We start from the raw sequence: 21352 nt of genomic DNA on the forward strand, positions 1-21352 counted from the left end.
CATTTGGGATTTGAGCTAGCAAGCTTCTGGTCTTGGGATTTTTGGCCTTTTCCACATGGGCTGTCAGCTGGGACAGTGAACTTTTTGGATTTTTTTCCATCAGGACGTGAGCTGAGAACGGAGGGTGATTTCTCTGCCAATCTGGGTAATCAGGTTTTCATTCTGGCCTCTAGCTCCTGAGTCTTTATTGGTAAAATAGAATAGTTTGGATTTTTAAAGTAAGGAAACATCCTGACGCTGTGCACATGGTTGATCCATGGTTTAACTCCTGACATTGACAGTGTCTTTTCTGTAATTAGGTACCAAGAACCTATTGGAGGCCTGTGTCCAAGCTAGTGTACCAGTCTTCATCTTCACCAGCACAATTGATGTGGCAGGGCCCAACTCCTACAAGGACATCGTCTTGGATGGCCATGAAGAAGACCAACATGAAAGTACATGGTCTGATCCATATCCATACAGCAAAAAGATGGCTGAGAAGGCAGTGCTGGCAGCCAATGGGTGTACCCTGAGAAATGGTGGCACTTTACATACTTGTGCCTTAAGGCCCATGTGCATTTATGGAGAAAGAAGTCCATTCCTTTATAACACAGTAATTAGGGCCCTGAAAAATAAGGGTATTATAGATGCTATTAGCAAATTCTCTAGAGCCAACCCAGTGTATGTGGACAACGTTGCCTGGGCACACATTCTGGCTGCCAGGGGCCTACGCGACCCCAAGAAGTCACCCAGCATCCAAGGACAATTCTACTACATCTCAGATGACACCCCTCACCAAAGCTATGATGATTTACGTTACACCCTGAGCAAGGAATGGGGCCTCCGCCTTGATTCCAGTTGGAGCCTTCCTCTGCCCCTGCTCTACTGGCTTGCCTTCCTGCTGGAAACTGTGAGCTTCCTGCTGCGTCCAGTCTACAACTACCGGCCCCCCTTTAACCGCCATTTGGTTACCGTGTTAAATAGCATGTTTGCCTTCTCCTACAAGAAAGCTCAGCAAGACCTGGGCTATGAGCCATGTGTCACCTGGGAGGAAGCCAAGCAGAAAACCTCAGAGTGGATCGGGACACTAGTGGAGCAGCACAAGGAGACAATGAACTCAAAGACTCAGTAATGTGAAGATGACAGAGACATGGCCCTGGGTGTTATCAGAAATCATTGTCAGGTCCTCAGAAGGGACAAAGGCACAACCCAGGTCCTACTGCCTCCCTTTGACAGAGAGGCCACCTTAGTGTCTTCCTCAAGTCCCCAGAATCCTTGCCAGGCACTGACCCAGCCACAAGCTTTCTTCCCCAAATACCTTCCCAGAGACACAAATGCAGCTGTGCCTCAGCTCCTGGTTCCTAACTACGCAGCACCTCTTGTCACTCACATCTCTCTCCATGGGCTTCATCTCCCCATTAACAGCATTTCTCATCTTTGGAAAATTCTGCTTGGTTTATGAAGTTGAGTGAAAGAAACAATAAACATGTGTTAATAGCTCATCTGCAGACATTTTTCTATCAATAAACAATTCTTTGTCCCTTCTGTGTCCAGACATGGCCATTCTGGGATCAGAAAGGGGTCATGGATTTGAGGGACTGAGGGAAAGCCATGAACAGAGAGGATGTGAGACTAATCCCAGCACATGGTCCTTTTGCGGTGTGCTACATGACTAGAACAGATTACTCTATTTTGTGTAGGAAGGACCATGACAGAAGGAATGCTAAAGATTCAGTTTCTGCAGGAGATCCCACCCATGCTGGGTCCCGGTGAGGCTCCCTCTAAAAGAACATTCTCAGATTTACACGTTTTCTCACAACAAAATGGACACCTGGCTGGAGGATTTTGTTCCAGCTCTTCTATAAAATTATAACACTGGTATAGGAAAAGTAGGGAGAGGTAAGAAAGTTTCCCTCCATAGTCAAGACAGAACTATAAATAAACCCACTCCCCTTCACAAGCTACTGATTTTCTGGTTTTTCTTTGTAAAGTACAGAGAGATGGTCCTCAGATCCCAGACTCTAGGACCAGGTTTTGACAAGGCTGCCCAGTAGAGAGTGTCTTGTCTTGTTGCTGCATGGTTCCAGCATTTTGGGTAGGGAGACCCCCACCACCACCACTCTGCTTTTCAGAGCTTGTTTGTATCAACTGCCTCTAAAGGCATATTCATGAATAGATTTAGCATTAGGTTCCAGCCTGGCCTTATTTGAAAGGAAGCTGTGCTGTTGGGTTTTGTACCTGAAAAGTTCTCAGTAAATTGTCCTTAAAAATTCTTAATTCTTCTCATTTACATTCTCCAGTTTCTGAAAACATGAACAATGCTTTCTTCTCAGAACTCTTTGCTTTAAGAAAGGGTCCCCTGTTTGTTTGAACCCACTTTGTAAAGGGTTTGGGTAAGAAAAAGGTGCACTTAGGATTCCTGTCATGTAGGAACTTCTCTCCACACCTGAAACTCCATTGCAGCCTGATTCCATGTGGACACTCTCTTCTACGAGGAGTGTTAACATTCCACACCTAGGGCTGAACACAGCTCTGGTGTGTGTGTGTGTGTGTGTCTGTCTGTCTGTCTGTCTGTCTGTCTTTCTCTCTGTCTGTCTGTCTCCCTCTGTCAGTCTCTCTCCCTCTCCCCATTGACTCTGTGCAGAAACTGACTTAGGCTCTTTGAGGTTTGCTGTTTTAGAAATTGGATGAAACAGGGGGTGAGGAGGAGGAAGGTTCCAGTGGCAAGTACTGTTAGTGTCCATGCATTTTCAAAGAAAGACCACAGACTCAGATAGTGTGGAAAAGCAAAAAGTGTTCATTCTGCAGAGAGTTCCAACATGCAGTGGTCACCACCTTCACAAAATGGCAACAACCCAGAAGCAGGCTTGCAGGCCCAACTTATAGACAGTTAGGGAAAATCCAGGATTGATTGGGTAGGCTTTACTTTGGTTAGTGTGCAGCTAGCCCAGTTGTACAGGGTTAATCAGGATTGGTCAGGGCCTTAGGTACTTTCTGAGTAACTAAGTAACTATATCTGACCCAAGCCAGTTGTGAGGGCCAGTGTTGATTGGCTGCCATTTCCTTGTGTCTTTTCTTGGAACATTGGCTGCTGTTTCCTTGTGTCTTTTCTTGGAACAGAAGTTTGGTGTTCCTAGAAACCCAAACTGAAACTCCAACCTAGTCAGGTACAGTTAAAGCCTATCATGGAGTCAGGATGGTCAGCTGATGGGTTAATTGGAATTAAACCCTCTCACTCCTGCCACGGACCAGCCCAGTTGGGCTCTCTGCGTCCAAGGGAGAATCAGGGTTTGGATATCAGGAAGGCACAGTTTCAGGCGAGTTGACAAGAGACCACATTGAGATCGCTTTGACTCTGCTGTAATTTTACTGAAGTCAGGCTAACAATTTTAGAGTGATTTCATAAGGAAGCACCTTAAAGTTGGCATGCTTTCCAGAACATTCAAACTTTTACCAATGATACAAAGTTTATGTTTTAACTCAAAAGTGTAGCCAAGCGTAAAGCAGTGCGCACAAGAAATCTCAGCCTAGAAACATTCTGATCAACACAAACAAAAATCAAAAACCTCAAACTGTGGTTTCATTATCACTGACTAGTGAAGGGGAAAGTCAGGAGCTGTAATAGTCCTCTGAGCCAAGTCAAATACCTGCCAAAGTCTTTTTCTACATTAAAGTCTAAATACACCTTGGTCAACCATCCTCCCATATGTCTTGCTAAAGAATTTATAATCTTCCTTAGAAACAAGACGCTAAAGGAAGGCATGCTCAAGCCTGCTGTACTTGCTTATGCTATTTTTTCTTAAGAAGGAGCCCATTATTTCTTCACTATTCTTGTAATGCTTTCTAATACTAAATCTGATTCATTACTTATTTTTCTTTTCCTCTATTCTTGCTAAAGCTTTTAATAATCTATCAAAAATATATTTCCTTAAATAGTTAATTGTGCTGTACCAGGAATCATAGAGAAAAATCAAAAGGCTCATTCAATCCTTCATCTGAAAAAGCAGGATTTTCAGAGTACATCTTTTTGGTTTACATGGCCGAGGGAACATCCAGGGACTTCCAGGGAGCAGATTCCCATAGGAAACGTGTCTCCCCGTCTTAGAAGCATAATTTTATGCTGATATAGCACATTTTTATGCTTATATAGACTCTGGAGTTAGTGTGGCACACTCCACCCTTTCAATCTCAAATCTTTATGATAAATCAAGGGGCTGGTATTGTTGTCTTAAGAATCCTCAGTTGTGCAGTACAGATCCATTCCTTCACAAACTTGACCAAATCATTAATTATGTAGGAACCACAAGTTAAAGCTAACAGCAGCAGTATCAGGGGACCAACTAAAGCAAAAACAAGGGTGGTCAGCCAGGGGGGATCGATTAAAGAGTGATTTGTAAAGAGTTCTCTGACTGTAGTCTCACTTCCTCTCATGAATCCATTTTCTGAGCAACGTCGTAGATTATTTGAAAACCCTAGAGTGGCCTACATAGGAACAGCATTCTTCTCCTAGAGCTGCACTTAGGCCCCCTTGTTGGAGAAAGAGTAAATCTTATATTTTGTAGGACTACCTCTGCCAGGGATGAAAGGTAATCCTTTAGGTGGGTAATTGATGTTTCTGCTTGCTGCAAATCCATTTATGGCTGACCTTAAAAATTTATAATTTCAATGTTGAAGAAATAGGGCTGAGGCTCTGGTACCTATTGCCCCAGCCAGTCCTAGACCCAGAGGGAAGGCAGCAGAATATCTGTGATGGCCTCTCATTTTACCCAACCTGCTGCTTTTTCACATTGATTTCTCTCACAAAAGTCTGAGAATTATGAGATGTCACATTGTGTTAGAGCCAGCAAAGATAAAGAAACACCCAAATAAACATGAACAGTGAGCTCTGTTTGCAATCAGGAACAAGAAGAAAAAAAAATACAGAGCACCAAATAAAGTTTACATGTGTTAAGGCACACTGACACTCAGACATGTCTAGGCCTTACTCCCTATCAAAACTGCAGCCATTTTTTTAAGCTTCGATTTTGATCATAGGGTGAAATTAAGTTTAGGCTCCTAGGCTTGAGAGAACTAGGCCTGATATCCCCAAAAGTCACCAGAAACTAGTGACCCCACCCCAAGGTCACCAAGAACTAGTCCATGGGTCATCAATTCCAGAAACAAGGTCATGGATTTTCCTGCCCAAGGAACAGCCTGAGGATAACCACAAGAATGGGAAAGTATTTTATCTCAGAGTAGGGCATCTGTGCTGGTCAGCCCACCAACTCTGTAATAGAACATTTCATGATACAGAAAAGACTTAATATTCCTGAGTTCTGTAGATACCTTGCTCAGTGTAATGTTAGTTAGCCAATCACTTTATACCAAGCTTATCCTTGCTGAATGTCATCCAATAGTGTAACTGGTAAGCTGGGAATTCCTAGTTCTTGTTCAAACCCCAATGAAAACCCTGCCCCCGTGCAGCTGCACAGGACTCTCATCTGTTCCACCACTTTGGTGATGGTGAAGTGGACCAGCTTAAGCCTGAATAAAGCTCTGTGCTCTTGCAGGTATGGCCTAGGTGCTCTTTGGGGACCTTAATATCTGGGCATAACAGGCTCTGCCTGCCTGAAAATTTAAATAGCCTTTTACTTACAAGTCAATGTTTGTTGAATGTTCCGGTTGAATTAATAATATATGATCTACTTAAACGAAACCACCATACCCTGCTATGTTTCCTTCTCCTGGAATGGTGGGGAAATGGCAAGTACACTCTGTGTCACTGTTTGTTCAGAGTTCAATTAACTTCCCTTATCTGAGTCTGGAGTCTGAGTGTATAGTGTGTGGCTATTCCTGAACCAAATAAACATGTTAACCCTTTATTGAAGTTTTGAATACAAAAGGCATTTGCTCTCACTGTGGTCTCACCCATAGAGAATGAAGAGCCAGGTTTCAATGGGGCGAGATGATAATCATACCATTACATCCCCAGCTCACTTGTCAAGTTTTCAACTCAGCCACAGGGAGTGACAACAACCAGATATACTCCTGTCTCTAACTTTTTTCCCCTTTAGCTATATATGAAATATCATCTCCTTGCTTTTGACAACTACATCAATTTTGTTCCATATACAGAAATGGTCCCTTATATTTATACTTTCAGTATTGAATTGTAACAGAATTTTAATTTAAAATATTGCTGCTCTGGCAAGAGATCTTATCCAAAGATCTTCTAGGTCTGTAGGATCTGGCTGGAATACAGACACACGACATTACTCCCAGGAGACAAAGGCAAGCAAATCTCTGGGTTCAAGGCCAGCCTGGAATAGAGGAAGTTTCAGGTAAAGAAAAGCTTAGGTCTAGGTGTGGTGGTATATGCCTTTAATCCCAGCACTTAGGAGGCAGAGGCATTCAGATCTCTGAGTTCAGTTCAGCCAGTTCAGTTGAGTCAGGGAGTGGAGAAGCAGTGCAGTGGAGTTGAGTTCATGGCAGTTCATGGGAATTCAGAGGCAGTTTTTACCAGGAATGCATTACAGAGGGAGTTGGAAGAGAGAAGAAACTAGACCCAGGTGAAGACAGAACAAACAAGAGAATCAGAAGGACCCAGAAGATTAGAAAAGTTTGCTAGAATTAGTTTGAAGTCAGGCAGAGCTATTCAGTAAGAAACTGAGAGAAGCCAGATTACATCAGTCAATTTGAAGAAGAGATTGAGCCAGACACAGATGAATTGAATCAGCCAGCCAGAGCTCAGAAAGAACTAGAAAAGGTGAGCGTATTCAGCAATAAATCTCAGAGGCTGAAAACATTCTCATCCGAGAAATGATAATACTGAGGCTAGAAGCTTCCAGAACGAGGCCTTGGTTAGCAGACTGAGGTCTAAGCCTCAGAGATGACAATTACATCAGGGGAATAAAAGTTACTTTTATATTGATTGGGCAGTTTTTTATTAAATGTTTAACTATGCAAAGTCAAAAGTACAAATAAAAGTAGCATCTAGAAAGAATCAGCAAATAGACAAAGAAATATCAGCAAATCAGGAGCTTACACAACCAAATAGAAATGACTGGAGAGCTGGTAACTGTGGCACATGCCTACAACCTAAGCACTCAGTGAAAGAAAGCCAGGCAGATCACTGTGAGTTTGAGACAAGCCTGGTCTGGAAAGTAAGTCCAGGGCAGCCAAGGGTACACTGAGAAACCCTGTCTAGAAAAGAAAGAACAACAAATAAAAACAAAAATCAATCAAACAAACAAACAAAAGATATGACTGGAGAAGCCCAAGTGGGACAGTAAACAAAAGTAATCTCAAATGAGTCTCCTAAAGCATCCAGTAGAAATGACTAGGGAGGACCTGCTGAAACCCTCTCCTGGAGCTCTGGACGTTGGCAGTGTCTGGATGGGAATGGCCCATAAGCTCACTTGCTTGAAGCCTTGGTCCCCATTGGTGGAAATCATGCCAAAGGATTAGGAGGTATGGCCTTGTGCGAGGAGGTAAGGCACTGGAGGTGGACTTTAAAGCTTCCAAAGAATGCTGACACTCCTACTGTACTCTGCTACCTGCTTATAGGTCAAGACAGGAGCTCTCAGCTGTACCTGCCTTCAAGATCTCCAGCCCTTAGTAAGTCCACTTCAATGATTTCTTTTATAGGTTGCTTTGGCTGTGGGGTTTTGAAACAGCAAAGAAAGCAGTGATTACACTGCCTGTTAGGGAGGTTTCCACTTACCCGGGTGAGCTTCCTGTTTGTTGTGCCCACACTAGATATATTTATACCATGGTCAGGCAATAGTAACCTCTGTTGACAATGGTTGTCCTAATTGTTCACAAGGGCACAGTGGCTTGAATACACTTAATTGTTTTCTGTTCTCTTTTCTCTACATCACAGAGGTGAAGGAGGAGGACAGGGTCTTAAAAGATATTTGAAATAAACATGCTTGAGTCTAAAATCTGGGGAATGGTCTGGCTCTCAAATTTGCCTCTCAACATGTATAAACAGTACATATCAATTTACCACTAGAAGCAGTAACCAGATGTGTCTTCTGCTCCCACCTTCTTCTGGACCCCTCTATCTCTCACTATACAACACTTCTAACTCCAATGCCTCCATGTCTTCTCCATAGCTAAGTGCACTCACCTGACAAACATGCCGAGTGTCATTTACCTCCTTTCTGTGTTGAGGGTTATGTGAATTATTACCTCTATATCAATAGTGTCTGACCAGACAGGTACCTTTCAACGAATGAACAGGAAAATAATGTTCAAAAGAAATAGAGTTTACCAAATAACTGGCACAAGGACAGAAGGTGGCCAAAGGCAGAATGCTTTAGATAGAAATATACATGAGGATTTAAAGTACTGATTAACACGAGCCAGTTGTATAAACATGATGACTATCAAGGAAAAAAAGGCCAGTGAATGAGAAAGGGGTAGAGAGGAACGAATGGAGGGAGGGAGAGAAGAAGGGAAGAACTGAATGGGAGAAACATCCTTTACCATCACTTGAAAACATTCCATCTACATCAAGGCTCTTCCAGGACTAGTCCTTCCCATAGCATACCTCACTCCCTATAATGTAGCTCCTCAAACACTTCCTCTTTGTTTATATTTGAAATAGAACAGTTCACATAGTAGTGTTTACTATTCACATATACTGGCATTCTGGTCTTCTGCTCTCTGAAGAATCATGCCTTAAGATGTGCTTATGACTGTCTAGAATTCTCCTGTTCATATCATGGTGAACTATGAATCAGAGAACAGACATAGATCCAGCATTAGACTCCTGCCCTCAAAGACACCCTACTGCAGCTTCCCAATACCATCACTGGCATTCAAGTAGTGGCATGATTATTGCAGGTGTCTCTTAGATAAGCATACTCTAAGAATGAGGGGCCGAAATAAATTGTGCAGCTAGATAGGTGACTTGGTTGTGACTCTTGTAAGGGACCCATGTTCTGTCTCCAGTGCACAGACAACAATTCACAATTATTGACATAAACACCACAGTCTTGTCTGAAAGGATTTAAAAGATAGTTCTGGAACCATTTTGAAGGAAGATGATTGGAAACACAGACTTAAGTAACTCCAAATGCCATGTTCCAACATAGAAGTCTTATCTAGAGCAATAAGAAAACTGAAGGAGACCAAAAGGATACATATAACAAGTCAAAACATCTCCATTTGAAGATGCTTTGATAGTCTACACAAGTGGTATAAAAAAATTACACTAAAAAACTCCTACAGCTGATAAACATAGAAAAGTATCAGAATATTGAATTAACTCACAAAATTCAGTAGCCTCCTATACACAAATCCCAAATAGAGAAAGAAATCAGGGAAACAAAAGCCTTAAAAATAGTCTAATGAAATAGAAAATATCTTACAGTTATTTGAACCATGCAAGTTAAAGATTGAATGATAAATCCTTTATACACTGAAGAAGGCATTAGAAGATAGAAAGAATTTCCAAGCTCATTGTTAGTTAGGATTAACATATTAACAATGGACATACTACAAAAAGCAATCTACAGAGTCAATGCACTCTCCATCAAAATTATGGGATAGTTCTTCAAAGACCTTCATATGGAAAAAAAAACCCTTAGCCTAGATAAAACATTCCTGAATAATAATAATATTAAATGCTGGAGGTATCACTATGTATGATTTTTGATTGTACCACAAAGGTATAGTACAAAAAAACACAGTACTGGAACAAGAGCAGACACAATCAATAAAATCAAATTGAAGACCCAGACTTTAATCCACATACATATGGGCACCTTAGTTTTAGTAAAGAAGCCAGAAATGAACCCTGAAAAACAAAGAGCAGCTTTGACAAATGATATGGGTCAAAAGGATGGCTGCATGTAGAGGAGTACAAATAGATCCATACTTATTATCCTGTACCAAATTCAACTCCTGATGAATCAAAGACATTAAACCAGATACACTGAAGAAATGCCCTTGAAGTCATTGGCACAGGAAAAGACATTCTGAACAGAACACTGTTAGCATAGGCACTAAGATCAATAATTAGCAAATAGGATGTAAGGAAACGGAAAGACTCAGCAGGACAAAGGACACCAGAATTTGGACAAAGCAGCAGCCTACAAAATGGGAAAATGAGTTTTAACAACTACTCAGCCAACAGAGGCTAATATCCAAAATATAAAAAGAATTCAACAAACTAAATAACAAGAAAACAACCCAATTAAAAGTGGGTTACAGCTCTAAACACAAAATTCTCAAAAGAAGGACCGAAAATGGCTGAAAATATTTAAAGAAATGTTCAACATCTTTAGTTGTGAGGGAAATGCAAATGAAAACTACTTTGAGATTTTTACCTTCTACCACAGTCAGAATGGATAAGATCATTAGAACAAGTGACAACTCATGCTGGTGAGGATGTGGAGGAAGGGTAACAGTCATCCATTGATGGTAGGAGTACAAACTTATACAAACAATATAGAAAGTTGTGTAGGTTCCTCATGATGATGGGAAGATCTACCTCAAGATTCAGATGTACCACTCTTGTACCCAAAGGACACTTCATCCTAGCTCTTGTACCCAGAGACACTTCCTCAGCCGTGCTCATTGATGCTTTATTGATAAGAACCAGATTAAAAACAGCCTGGATATCCATCAACAAACAAGTGGATAATGAAAGATTTGGGAAAGCCTTTAGGGGGGAAATGTTATGAACATTGCAAGTAAACAGATAGAACTAGAAAAAAAATAATCATGGGTGAGACAACTAAGACCCAGAAAGACACATATGGTATCTATTTGCTTATATGTGGACGTTTAGCTGTTAAGTCAATGACAAAGAAGTAGAACAATGGAGTTTTGGTGTACAGTAAGGGGTTTGGGTGTAGACAGATCTCCCTAGAAAAGGGAAACAGAATAAGTAATTATGATGGAGTCACTAAATGGCATGAACTTTTCATCATGTTCTAAGTAAAATCTCAACTTCATGTTGGATTTCATTCAGAGCTATCCTTGGCCACATGAGCCTTTGGGCTGTAGATTGCACAAGCCTTATTTTGTTTCAACCATAAGCTACTGTTGTCAGTCTGAACAAGCAAATAGATCAGAAGCATCTCATGCCAGTAGACAGTGATATATCTTTCAGGTGAGCACATGCATGACTACATTTAACAATGAGATGCTCAAAGAAGTTGAGGCCAAGAGAAGATTTTATAAACAATAACAGAAAACATTACATCTAAGGAACAGAAGACTACCCTTTGGCCAGGAATTGAATAGCCTTGGTTGTACATTTGACATGACCTAGACGCATCTGGAAAGAGGAAACCTCTATTGATTAATTTCCTAGATCACATTGACCCACTATTAATTGACTTTATTATTAATTGATACAGGAGAGCTCAGTCTCCTGATCTGTGGAGAGATGAAGAGTTAAGACATTGTTGGAAGTGGGTACGTCAAACAACGCAGTACAAGCCTTGTTTCCCATTTTTGTTCCTTAGTGTGTATACCTCTTCTTCAATGTCCTTTGTAATGTCCTACCTAGGAACACAACAAATGTAAGCTTTGGTCTCTGAAGCCTGTGGGAAGCTAAGGAACTAATCATATGCAATGAGGGGCTATGGAACCCGAATGTGTGAGAGGTTTCTCAGAAGCATAAGTAAGAGAACCCAGAGGTTGTAACTGGCATCTAGGTGAGAGGGACAACCTTGTGGCACAATCTGACAGTGTCTGGGTATCAGAGCTGACTTGAGTTACAAGATACACATCTGGTGTCTACTGCAGAATTTATTTTTTCCTTGCATCTTGGAGAAGACCTACACATTTTGGAAAAACAGAAGCAATGTGTTAAGAGAGACTTGTGAATGAAACACAAGGACATGTTTTCTACTATGTCATCCTAGTAGGAACTCCATGACTCTGTACCCACTGGACCTCTTTTTCTAGCTCTCCTCAGGGTCACCTTGCATCACAACAGTTCCCACTGCAATCTACTTCCGGTGTTGACCATGCCTGGGTGGAGCTGCCTGGTGACAGGAGCAGGAGGGTTTCTGGGCCAGAGGATCATCCAAATGTTGGTGCAGGAGGAAGACCTGCAGGAGGTCAGAGCCTTGTTCAGGACTTTCACTCCAAAACACAGGGAGAAGTTATCCAGTAAGTGACCTAGAGGCTGGTAAGCACAGACTTGGTGTGGGGAAGGCTTCCTTGTCTATCAAATAAAATGCCAGTAAATCCCTACAGAGCCTCAGCAGAATAATCCCAGTTGGCAAGGCACAACAGGCATTCCACAGTTGGACAAGGGGGTTCTGGCCCAACCTAAGACTGGAGGATGGTGTTGGGAGGGAGTGGACCTGGGCCCTCAGGTATCTCTCCTATTTAGAAATTGTAGATCAGGATTCTTTTTTACTGCAAGTTCGTTTGTTCATTTTCGGTTTTATTTGGCTTTGGTTTTTTGTCCTTAATGGTCTGGATGTGATAACATGGTGTGATTTTGTGTAATATTGTGAAACAATAGTTAAAGATTATTAACTTAATGACCTTAGAGTGAGTGACACCTCTTTTGAATGTTCCCAAACTGCTTCATAGTTTATTTTTCTTAAAAACTACCAAGAAATTGAGATCATAGCAGGCATTGATTATGATGCAAAGGTAAACTTATGAAGGCTGTTGGGAAGGGGAGTGAGGAAGGGCCAAAAGGAAGTTTGGAGAGCATATGGACAGTTCAGAATCCTTCAAAGTCTTTCCCATCATTCCTCCTATCTGTCCTTCATCCTCAGAGAAAGTTACAACACTTTGCTGCAGAGGTACTTTATTGTTTTTTTTCTGTTCTCTCTACCTCACCCCCAGGCCAAGTGCAAGCACTGGATTGAAGTGTAGTATCCCAGCTACTACATTCTCACATCCTTCTGTGAAGGTGGCTTGAGGAAGGGCCTCCTAGTGTTAGGCCATCATGAATGCCATCTCTTCCTCCATTCTCTCCAGAGTTCATTTATACCCAGTTGCTTGGTTCCCACCCTCCCATCCCTGGTTTTGTCAGATTGAGTCCAAATGAAATCACTTCTCAGACATCCTAGGGTTCGGTTTTGATTGTCCCTACTTCCCAAGGTGAACCTATCCCTGGAGCTGGTCTGATTTGGTCCTATAAAAAAGGAAGGTGATTGAAGCCTCAACCCTAACCCTAACCCTAACCTTAATACATCTTAGTTATCTTTCTGTTACTTTGATAAGACACCATGACCAAGGCAACTTATAGAAGGAACAGATTAGGGAGTTACAGTTTCAGATGATGAGAACCTGTGACCATCATGGCAAGGTGCATGGCAGCATGCAGACAGGCATGGGGCTATTGCAGTTGCTGAGAGCTCATATCTTGATTTCCAAGCACAAGGAAGAGAACTAAAAATGATGCAAGTCTTTGGAAGCCTAAAAGGCCACCTCCAGTAACACACCTCCTCCAACCAGGCCTATCCCCTAATGTTTCCACCAACTGGAGACCAAAGTATTTAAATATATGAATCTATGGCAACCATTCTCCTTCAACCTACCACACATCAGTGGTGTCTAAACACTTTAAGACACACTTGACATTTAGAAAGACTGGTTCTCTGGTCACACTCATCTGCACACCACTGTCAAGTTTAATTTTATATATTTTGTAAGAATGATTAGCATCTCAAAATACTGGTGTCAAAATTAGTCATCTTCAGAGATTTGAGAAGTGACAGCTGCGAATTTATAAAATGAAAATACACATATACACACAAACACCAAATATCCCCATAACAAAAAAAAATAGCCTTTTTCTACTAGGTTTGAGCTTAAAAGCACATTTTTTGATACAATTCCATTTTTCCATAATGGAATTTAAAAAACAATTTCATTATTTTTGAAACATTTAGTTATATTATATTAGACTTACAATTGATAACATATATTCAAACATATCAGAGCTTCATCATGCTGATGTAGCTTTGGAAGATATAAAATGGATATTGGAAAATGCAGGTCTACTGTGCGTGTTCCTTGCATGTGCAAGACCTTCTGAAATATCAGAGTTGGTAGTAAATCAAAAGGATTTAGGGGCTGGAGAGATTCCTCAGTGTTTAAGAGTACTGGATGGTCTTCCACAGGACCCAGGTTCAATTCCCAGGACCCACATTGCAGCTAACAACTGCCTGTAACTCCAGTTGTAGGGATTGATACAGACAATGTGTCATACAGACACACAAGCAGGCAAAACATCAATGCACATATCACAAAAATAAATAATACATTTTTAAAAATCAAAAGGATTTAATTTTTAGTTAGAAAATATAGAAGAGGGTAATGTAGTTGGCAAAAGTTATAAAACAACACGAAAAAAAATCACAAATAGATCCAGACAAAGCAGAAGAGATTTCTGAGTCTAGACTGCATACCTGCACTAAAGAGGCTGCAGGGAGATGTGACAGTTCTTCCCTAAAATCAAATGTAAGATATGTCTATATATTTTGCTCCCCCACCCCACCCAGCACTGTGGATAGAACCCAAAGCCTTTTTTGTTTCTTGGAAAAAAACTCTGAAATTGAACATGGAGAATCAGAGTTTTACATTTTTCACAGCACTGGTGATTGAACCCAAAGCCCTTTTTGTTCCTTGGGAAAACTACACAATTTGAACATGGAGAAGCAAAGTCCTGAATGCCAGGCCGATGTTTCCTGATAGTTATTCACGTCTACAAAATTCAGCACTGTGTGATCTCATATGCATCTATCTGGGAAGTGGCAGGTTTCTTCCACCACCAAGACCAACAGGGTAAGAATCCACGGGAGGCAAGAAGGCAGTGCTGATCTGCCTGACTAAGTACCTGGTGTTGGTTCACTTTTCTGGAGTCTGACCCAAGGGGTTTAATTTAGATGTGCAAAATACAGCGCAATTTGGTGCAAACTTCCCCTCAATCTCATGTTAATTGTTAACATAGGTTACATAAATCTCCTTGGGGAACAAAGTAAGCTAAATAAATATCAGTCATACCACACCAAAACACTTTATAAAGTTCATGTGATACCTTCCATAAGGATGAGTTCTATAGATTGAAAAATAACCTTGTTATATAAGAGTCTGGGGGAGGGTTCAGTATGGGCTTCATCCACAGGGATTGTACAAAGCTCACCAGGCTGGAATGCACATCTGATCCCAGGTATGTGGGTAGATAAGTAGCTATGCATTCCTGTTGGGGGCCAGGCAGGAGGAACAAGCAACACAGCTCTAGAACCCATGGAATGAGGCCCACTGTTTAGCACACCCATGATGAGCTTGTCCAGGAAAGGCAGAACCCCAAAGACTATGTGTCCTTAGGCCTTCATGCTGCTGTGGAGCATCGCTCTGCTTGTTGCTTTTGTGCTCACCACATCCCTCATAGAATATGAGCTGTAGGAACACTCTAAGGGGGCTTCCAGAGCACCATCACGGGCACTTACAATTACAAAGCTTGATGTCTTTCAGGCATCGCTGCTTTAATGATTTAACCACCACCCCTGAAAGGAACCTAGAGATGTCGATCATTAGCAATACCACTACCCTTAGAAAGAATAAGGTAACATAGATTGTTTAGCAAAGTTGGGTAAAGTTGTTTTTGCTATTGGTCTGATGCTGAAAATGTTAGGGAACAATTTGAAGTTAAGAAAAAGTACACTCTTAATAGTTAGGCTGGGGACTTTTTAAGGTTTGTGAACACAGACAATAGCCCAGAATGGCACTGGCTGACATGACACTCTCAGGCTGGGCCAGTGACTGAGATAATAATTAATTACCTTATACTTGTTTTTGCCCTCAGCTTCTTGATATGATTTAATAAAAATTATTACTGAGTACATGCACACCTTAAAGATTTAAAATAGATATGGATGATTATTTTTTATATAAAAGTTTGGATTTTTTTATTCTTTTAGGATTTTTATTAGATTACTTTTTAGGATAATTGAATCTTTCTTTGTAACAACAAACTACAGCCTGCTAATAAAGAAAAGCTGGCTGAGAAGTTACCCTGCTTGCTCACATTCTGTTAATATAAAACAAAATGCTGAGTTATAAGTGTACTGGGTTCTTGGGACTAATTTTTTTTCATATGTGTTTCTCACCCATAATAAGTAAAACACTTGTCCATGTGAGGGTGCTGGGGAACACATTTTTCTTACATATACTCATTGTAATCATTTACATAAAGAAAAATAGAATGCAACCACATTGTGATTTTTGCACTGCTTGAAAGATTTTTCTGGGATATATAAGCTGTGGGAAATGAATAATAACATGGTTTGGAGTTCGCTCTTCAGGATTTCTTCCATCCATCAACTGTATATATGTATATATGTATGTATGTACAGTAGCTGGTGAGGTTGGAATCTGTTTCTATACACTTAATCTGTGAATGTGTGTACATATACGTGTGTGTGTGTGTGTGTGTGTGTGTGTGTGTGTGTGTAAACTAATAGAAGCTAGAAAATAAGCTTGTGGAGTCTAAAGGCTGGAGTCTGTCTTACTTCATCAAGTGTAAGTACACGTATGTGTGCCTATGGTCTTTTCTCTCAATCTTCCTTTACTTTTCTAGTCCCTTTGCCACCATCAGGGGAAAGCCCCCGCTAGAGAAAAGAGCCCTAGCCAGCACTTACTGCAATAGGTGTAAGCGCACACCAGCAGGCTACCAATTCTGGCTTCTTAGTTTGCCGCTCTCAGTGGAAGCCATGGTTGGTAACTATCAGTTCTGGCTCACATATTTACCCTCAGAAAAACACTGTTGGGCAGCCAACCAGCAGCTGTGGCTATGCTCTGACTCAATTTACCCAATAGTGTAATCTTGCCTTGAAGGTACAACTCTGTGTGACTACATTCCAGGTTCTTCTAGTGCCCATCTGTGAACTCAAAGACCTCTGTGCTCCTACAAGAAGCCTTTCTGAAATTCTTATGCAGGAAAACCATTCACAAGTAGTCCAAAAGTTTCCATCATTGTGAGATTGACCTCTCTTTCCTATAATGAGAACACAGTCATCTTTAGGAAAACAAACAACCAAACAATCAAACAACCACTACCATTTGCCTTCTGCACACATTTTCCTATTCTATACTTCTCTTTCTACATCCCAATAAAACATGTCACACCTTCTTCCCACACTTAGTTGTTACACACAACAAAATACCAAAATATAAACCTTAAATTTCTGTATAACTAATGTTTTAGTGTTTTAATCTTATTAGAAATAACCCAGACATCCTGTCTCAAAGCAAGTAAGACAAAAGAAATAAAGAACATAATGAACCTGTCTTAGGTACAGTTATACTTGTCACACCATGACCAAAAACTACACTGGGAGGAAAAGGGGTCATTTGGCTTAAGCTTCCACATCACTGTCCATCACTGAAGGAAGCCAGGATAGGAACTCAAACAGTGCAGGAACCTGGAGGTAGGAGCTGATGGAAGGGCACTGCGTACTGCCTTGCCCTCATGGCTTGTCCAGCCTGCTTTTTCATGCAACACACGTCTCATTGCTCAGTGATGTCACCAGCCCTAGTATGTCCTCCCACGTATTGTGGTAATTTCAGAAGTACATGCTAATTATGTTTATTATTATCTCTGTAACTACTATGGTGGTATTATCTAACCCACTATCACAATCAATTCACAGACACCTGATAAACTTTAGATTGCCTCATATCACCTTGAGGTGTTGAGATAATTCCACCTACGCTATCTCATATCTCGTAGCCCTCATCACATTCCATCTGCTTTCATCATCCCTAATTGAGCTACCTCCCATCCATAATCCCAAATACTTGTTAATGTTCTGCATCTGGACCAATCCTTTCAAGCCATTCTTAGGGTCCTTTTTCCTGATCCATGGGGTTCCTTCCACACTAACCCATTGTGTCTTTCTCCTTCTTCTTTTCTTTTCTCTCTCCTCCCAAGATCCCAAGAACCTATGCCTCATCTACCCTGTCTGTCTTTTCCAGATACATCAGCATTTTATTGGTCAAACAGAGAGGCAAGTTTACAAGTCATTTGGGGTTCCTGAGTATCTGCTTATAAGAACCAACAAGGAGACCTCATGGAGGAAAGCAATTAACCAGACCAACCCCCAACAATTCCCCTTTACTGCCTAAATAAAAAGGCCATTTTTCAATATAATATACAGTAAGAATAATTATGAAACAATTATAAAGACTAATAGGTAAAACAGACATGTAATGTCTAGTCTAAATGTATTTGGCTACCTTGAAGAAAATATCTAGCCGATCTATGAGAGTTTAAAATTTTGTATTTTAACATATATTGCATCTAGCAACCTAAAAACATCTATCTAGTCCTTAAAACATTTTTAACTCCTTAGCAACTAAGCTTAATTGTAAAATTATTAACTATTTAGTCTTCAATCCAATCAGAGAAAGAATAAAATTAATAACCCAATTAAACAAGAAGTGCAGGCTAGCAGCTTCCAAAACCTAAAATTTGACAGAGACCGTTTGTTGTTTGGACAGGGCAGCCACTCAAAGCTCGCTACAGTGCTGGAGCACCATCTTCAGTGTTTCAGCCTCGTATATTTGACAGACATATTTGTGAAGCAAAAACTATTTAGGACTTGCTTACCCTGTCTTGGCAGAGCACAGCAGGCAACTTGGCCTACATTCACGCTGGCCCATTTTAGGCAGAATTCTGTCTGTGGTAGAAACAAAGGTTTCCAAGCCTTAGGTTGGTAAATATCCGATCACTAAGAACCCGTCATTGACTAACCGTCCCATCACACAGAAAAGGAGAGGTTAAAGCTGACATTTGAGCTGGGCAAGCCAAACCCCCATCTGGGGTGAGGGATTTACAGCATGCTGCCGTTAAGTGGCCAAAAGAACTTTGTGCGTAGTATCATTAAATCTAACCTGGCGCTGTCGAGCTAAGTGGACACATCTGGCAATTATGAAGATGAATAGTACCAAACCAGCAACCAAGAGGGGGGTTGGGCACTAAGACCCAAAGGTGTAATTTAGCCTTCACTGGATGAATCAGGTGCAACAGGATCAGTAATATCATCACTTGGGGAATGATCTTGTTCCTTGATATAATGTACTTGTTGCACCATTCTCTCTGGCAGCCATAGAGCAGCATCTTTAACGTGCAAAAGAAACACAAACATATCCTCATCCCGAAATTAAAATGGAGTCTGGTCCATGCCATGAATTATTTAAAGGATCCTTTCATTTAACCATGGAGGTTTTAGGGTGCCAGAAATGTTTAGCTGCAGATTTGCCATGTTTGTCTAGAGTTAAAAAATTTAAATTGAGCTCTGGATGAATGAGGAGGACATAATTCCCCCTTTTTTGTCTTTTGTAAATGTATCTTAATGGTGGCATGGGCACGTTCAACCATGTCTTGGCCCATAGGATTATAAAGAATACCTGTTACATGCTTAGTATTTAACTTTTTGGAAAAAAAAAATTGAAAAAGCTTGCTGGTATAAGCTGGTCCATTGCCAGTTTTAATTTGGTGTGGCACATCAAGAACAGCAAAAGCAGCCAAACAATGATCTATAACGTGACACGGAGCTTCTCCAGATTTCTCTCATGTTTTCAGACCTGTACAGTTTACAACCTGATACTGTTGCTTCAGCTTCCCAAGACATAACACTGCCTGGCTTCTCCTCAAATCCACATGTGAGGCCCTATTCCCTATAAATGAAATCCTAATTCTCTCTCCTTACATTTGACTGAAATCATGGCTCACATCATTTTAATGAATGCATGAATTTCCCATGATTCTGTTTTTTATGTGCAATGCGCAAATGGCATTGTACTACTCAGTTTCATTTTCTCCAAAGGGATGGGGTAGAGGTAGATGTTTCCTCCTTCCCTACAAATGCTACATTCGATTTTTGTTCATTTATTGTTCCTTCGGTAGAAAGACCTCCTCCCCAGTGTCTTCTCACTATGGCTGCCCTTGAAGGCTTAGGTGACTGTCACCTGTGTCAGGAAAATTCCACCTCATGTAGAAAGCTTCCCAAGATCCTGCTTTGTCTCCCACAGAGCTGAAGACAAAAACCAAGGTGACAGTGCTAAAAGGAGACATTCTGGATGCCCAGTGCCTGAGAAGAGCCTGCCAGGGCATCTCTGTTGTCATCCATACTGCTGCTGCCATTGATTTCTTAGGGATCATTCCCAGACAGACCATCCTAGATGTCAATCTGAAAGGTACAGTACCTGAGGAAGATATGGAGTAGGTGGGAAAATAAAAACAAACAAACAAACAAAAGGGTAAGGAGGAAACATCTGGAGGTAGAGTTGGAGCAGCTAGGAAAATTAGTATTGCCAAGTAGCAAGAGGACAGAAAGGACAGTGCCAACCATGGAACACCTGCTGTGCTTGGGCAGGTCAGATGCATCTTCCTGGCAGCCCAGCTGGTAGAACTGAGGGATGAGGTCCTTGGTGTTTAGAGGCTGAGAGATGAAGGAAGAAGACCCTTACATGTACTCAGTATGAGAAAAGGGACATAAGGACACACCCATGACACTCGTATTGCCAGGAGAGTTCTCCTGTCTCTCCACACCAAAGTGACTAGACTCCACCTACAAATTTTTTATGTCTGTCCACACACTGCCACTGTGAATTCTTTTGTTGAACTTTTTGTTGTTTTTGGTAATCATACCTTGAACACATAGCCTAAAGGCTCAATCGCTGCCTAATATGAACAAACTTATTTATTGATATTGATTTTCAGAAAACACAAAGGAACATCTTGGGAAGTAAAAACACTGGCTAGTTTTCTTCAGCTTGACACATACTAGTCACCTGGAAAGAAGGAAGCTCAGCTGAGGAACCGATTCCATCAGATGGGCCTGTAGACTATTTCCTAGATTAATGATTGATATGTGAGGGCCCTGCCCACTGTAGGCTGTGTCTACATAGAGCAGGGTATTGATGGGTTATCTGAGTAAGCCAGCTGAGCAGCCAGTGGGAAGCAAGGTCGTAAGTGGCATCATCCATGACTTCTATGTTCTTGCAGCAACTTTCCTCGGGATGAACTGTGATCCAGTGTGTCAGCCATATGAACCCTTCTCTCCTCTTTTTTTTTCATTGCATAAAACATGAGGATCTTTTTATTACAAATTATTACAAACTTCAGCTTGAGCTCATACCCCCACACCGCCAAACTGGTAAGAGCTGAGAGCCCTATGCTCCAGTTGGTTGGGTGATTTAAAGATTCTGGTTCCTCCTAGCATTCCCAAAGCAAGGGGGCCTTCTGCCTGGCAAGCAACTATTGGTCAAAACGCAGAAGGGATGTTTTATTTTGAATTGATTGGCTATAGGAAGGTCCCCAAACCATTAATGATCTGGTGTCCCTCCCTAGGGTGATTGGCCAGTTTCCTAGCAACTTTATCTCTAGTGGGCAGGGAAA

General features: G+C 41.2%; 2 protein-coding genes across 4 annotated transcripts in view; both read left to right on the forward strand.

Annotated features, from left to right (window-relative positions):
* LOC110542496 (3 beta-hydroxysteroid dehydrogenase/Delta 5-->4-isomerase type 2-like) overlaps positions 1–1481 on the forward strand; it is a 40170-nt gene extending 38689 nt beyond the window's left edge. Inside the window, exon 5 of the mRNA XM_060393007.1 lies at positions 300–1481. Coding sequence (XP_060248990.1) covers positions 300–1111 — 812 coding nt within the window. The 3' untranslated portion in view covers positions 1112–1481. The remainder of the gene's footprint in view (positions 1–299) is intronic.
* Positions 1482–7408: 5927 nt separating this feature from the next.
* The window catches only part of LOC110543775 (NADPH-dependent 3-keto-steroid reductase Hsd3b5-like), a 37323-nt gene continuing 23379 nt past the window's right edge, over positions 7409–21352 (forward strand). Inside the window, exons 1-3 of one of the 3 annotated variants that reach the window (XM_060393008.1) lie at positions 7409–7575; positions 11887–12093; positions 19984–20148. In XM_060393008.1, coding sequence (XP_060248991.1) covers positions 7431–7575; positions 11887–12093; positions 19984–20148 — 517 coding nt within the window. In that variant the 5' untranslated portion in view covers positions 7409–7430. The remainder of the gene's footprint in view (positions 7576–11886; positions 12094–19983; positions 20149–21352) is intronic. The other 2 variants (XM_060393009.1, XM_060393010.1) reach the window with 2 other exon arrangements.

Source organism: Meriones unguiculatus, chromosome 10, assembly GCF_030254825.1.
Source record: "Meriones unguiculatus strain TT.TT164.6M chromosome 10, Bangor_MerUng_6.1, whole genome shotgun sequence".
Classification (NCBI taxonomy): domain Eukaryota; kingdom Metazoa; phylum Chordata; class Mammalia; order Rodentia; family Muridae; genus Meriones; species Meriones unguiculatus.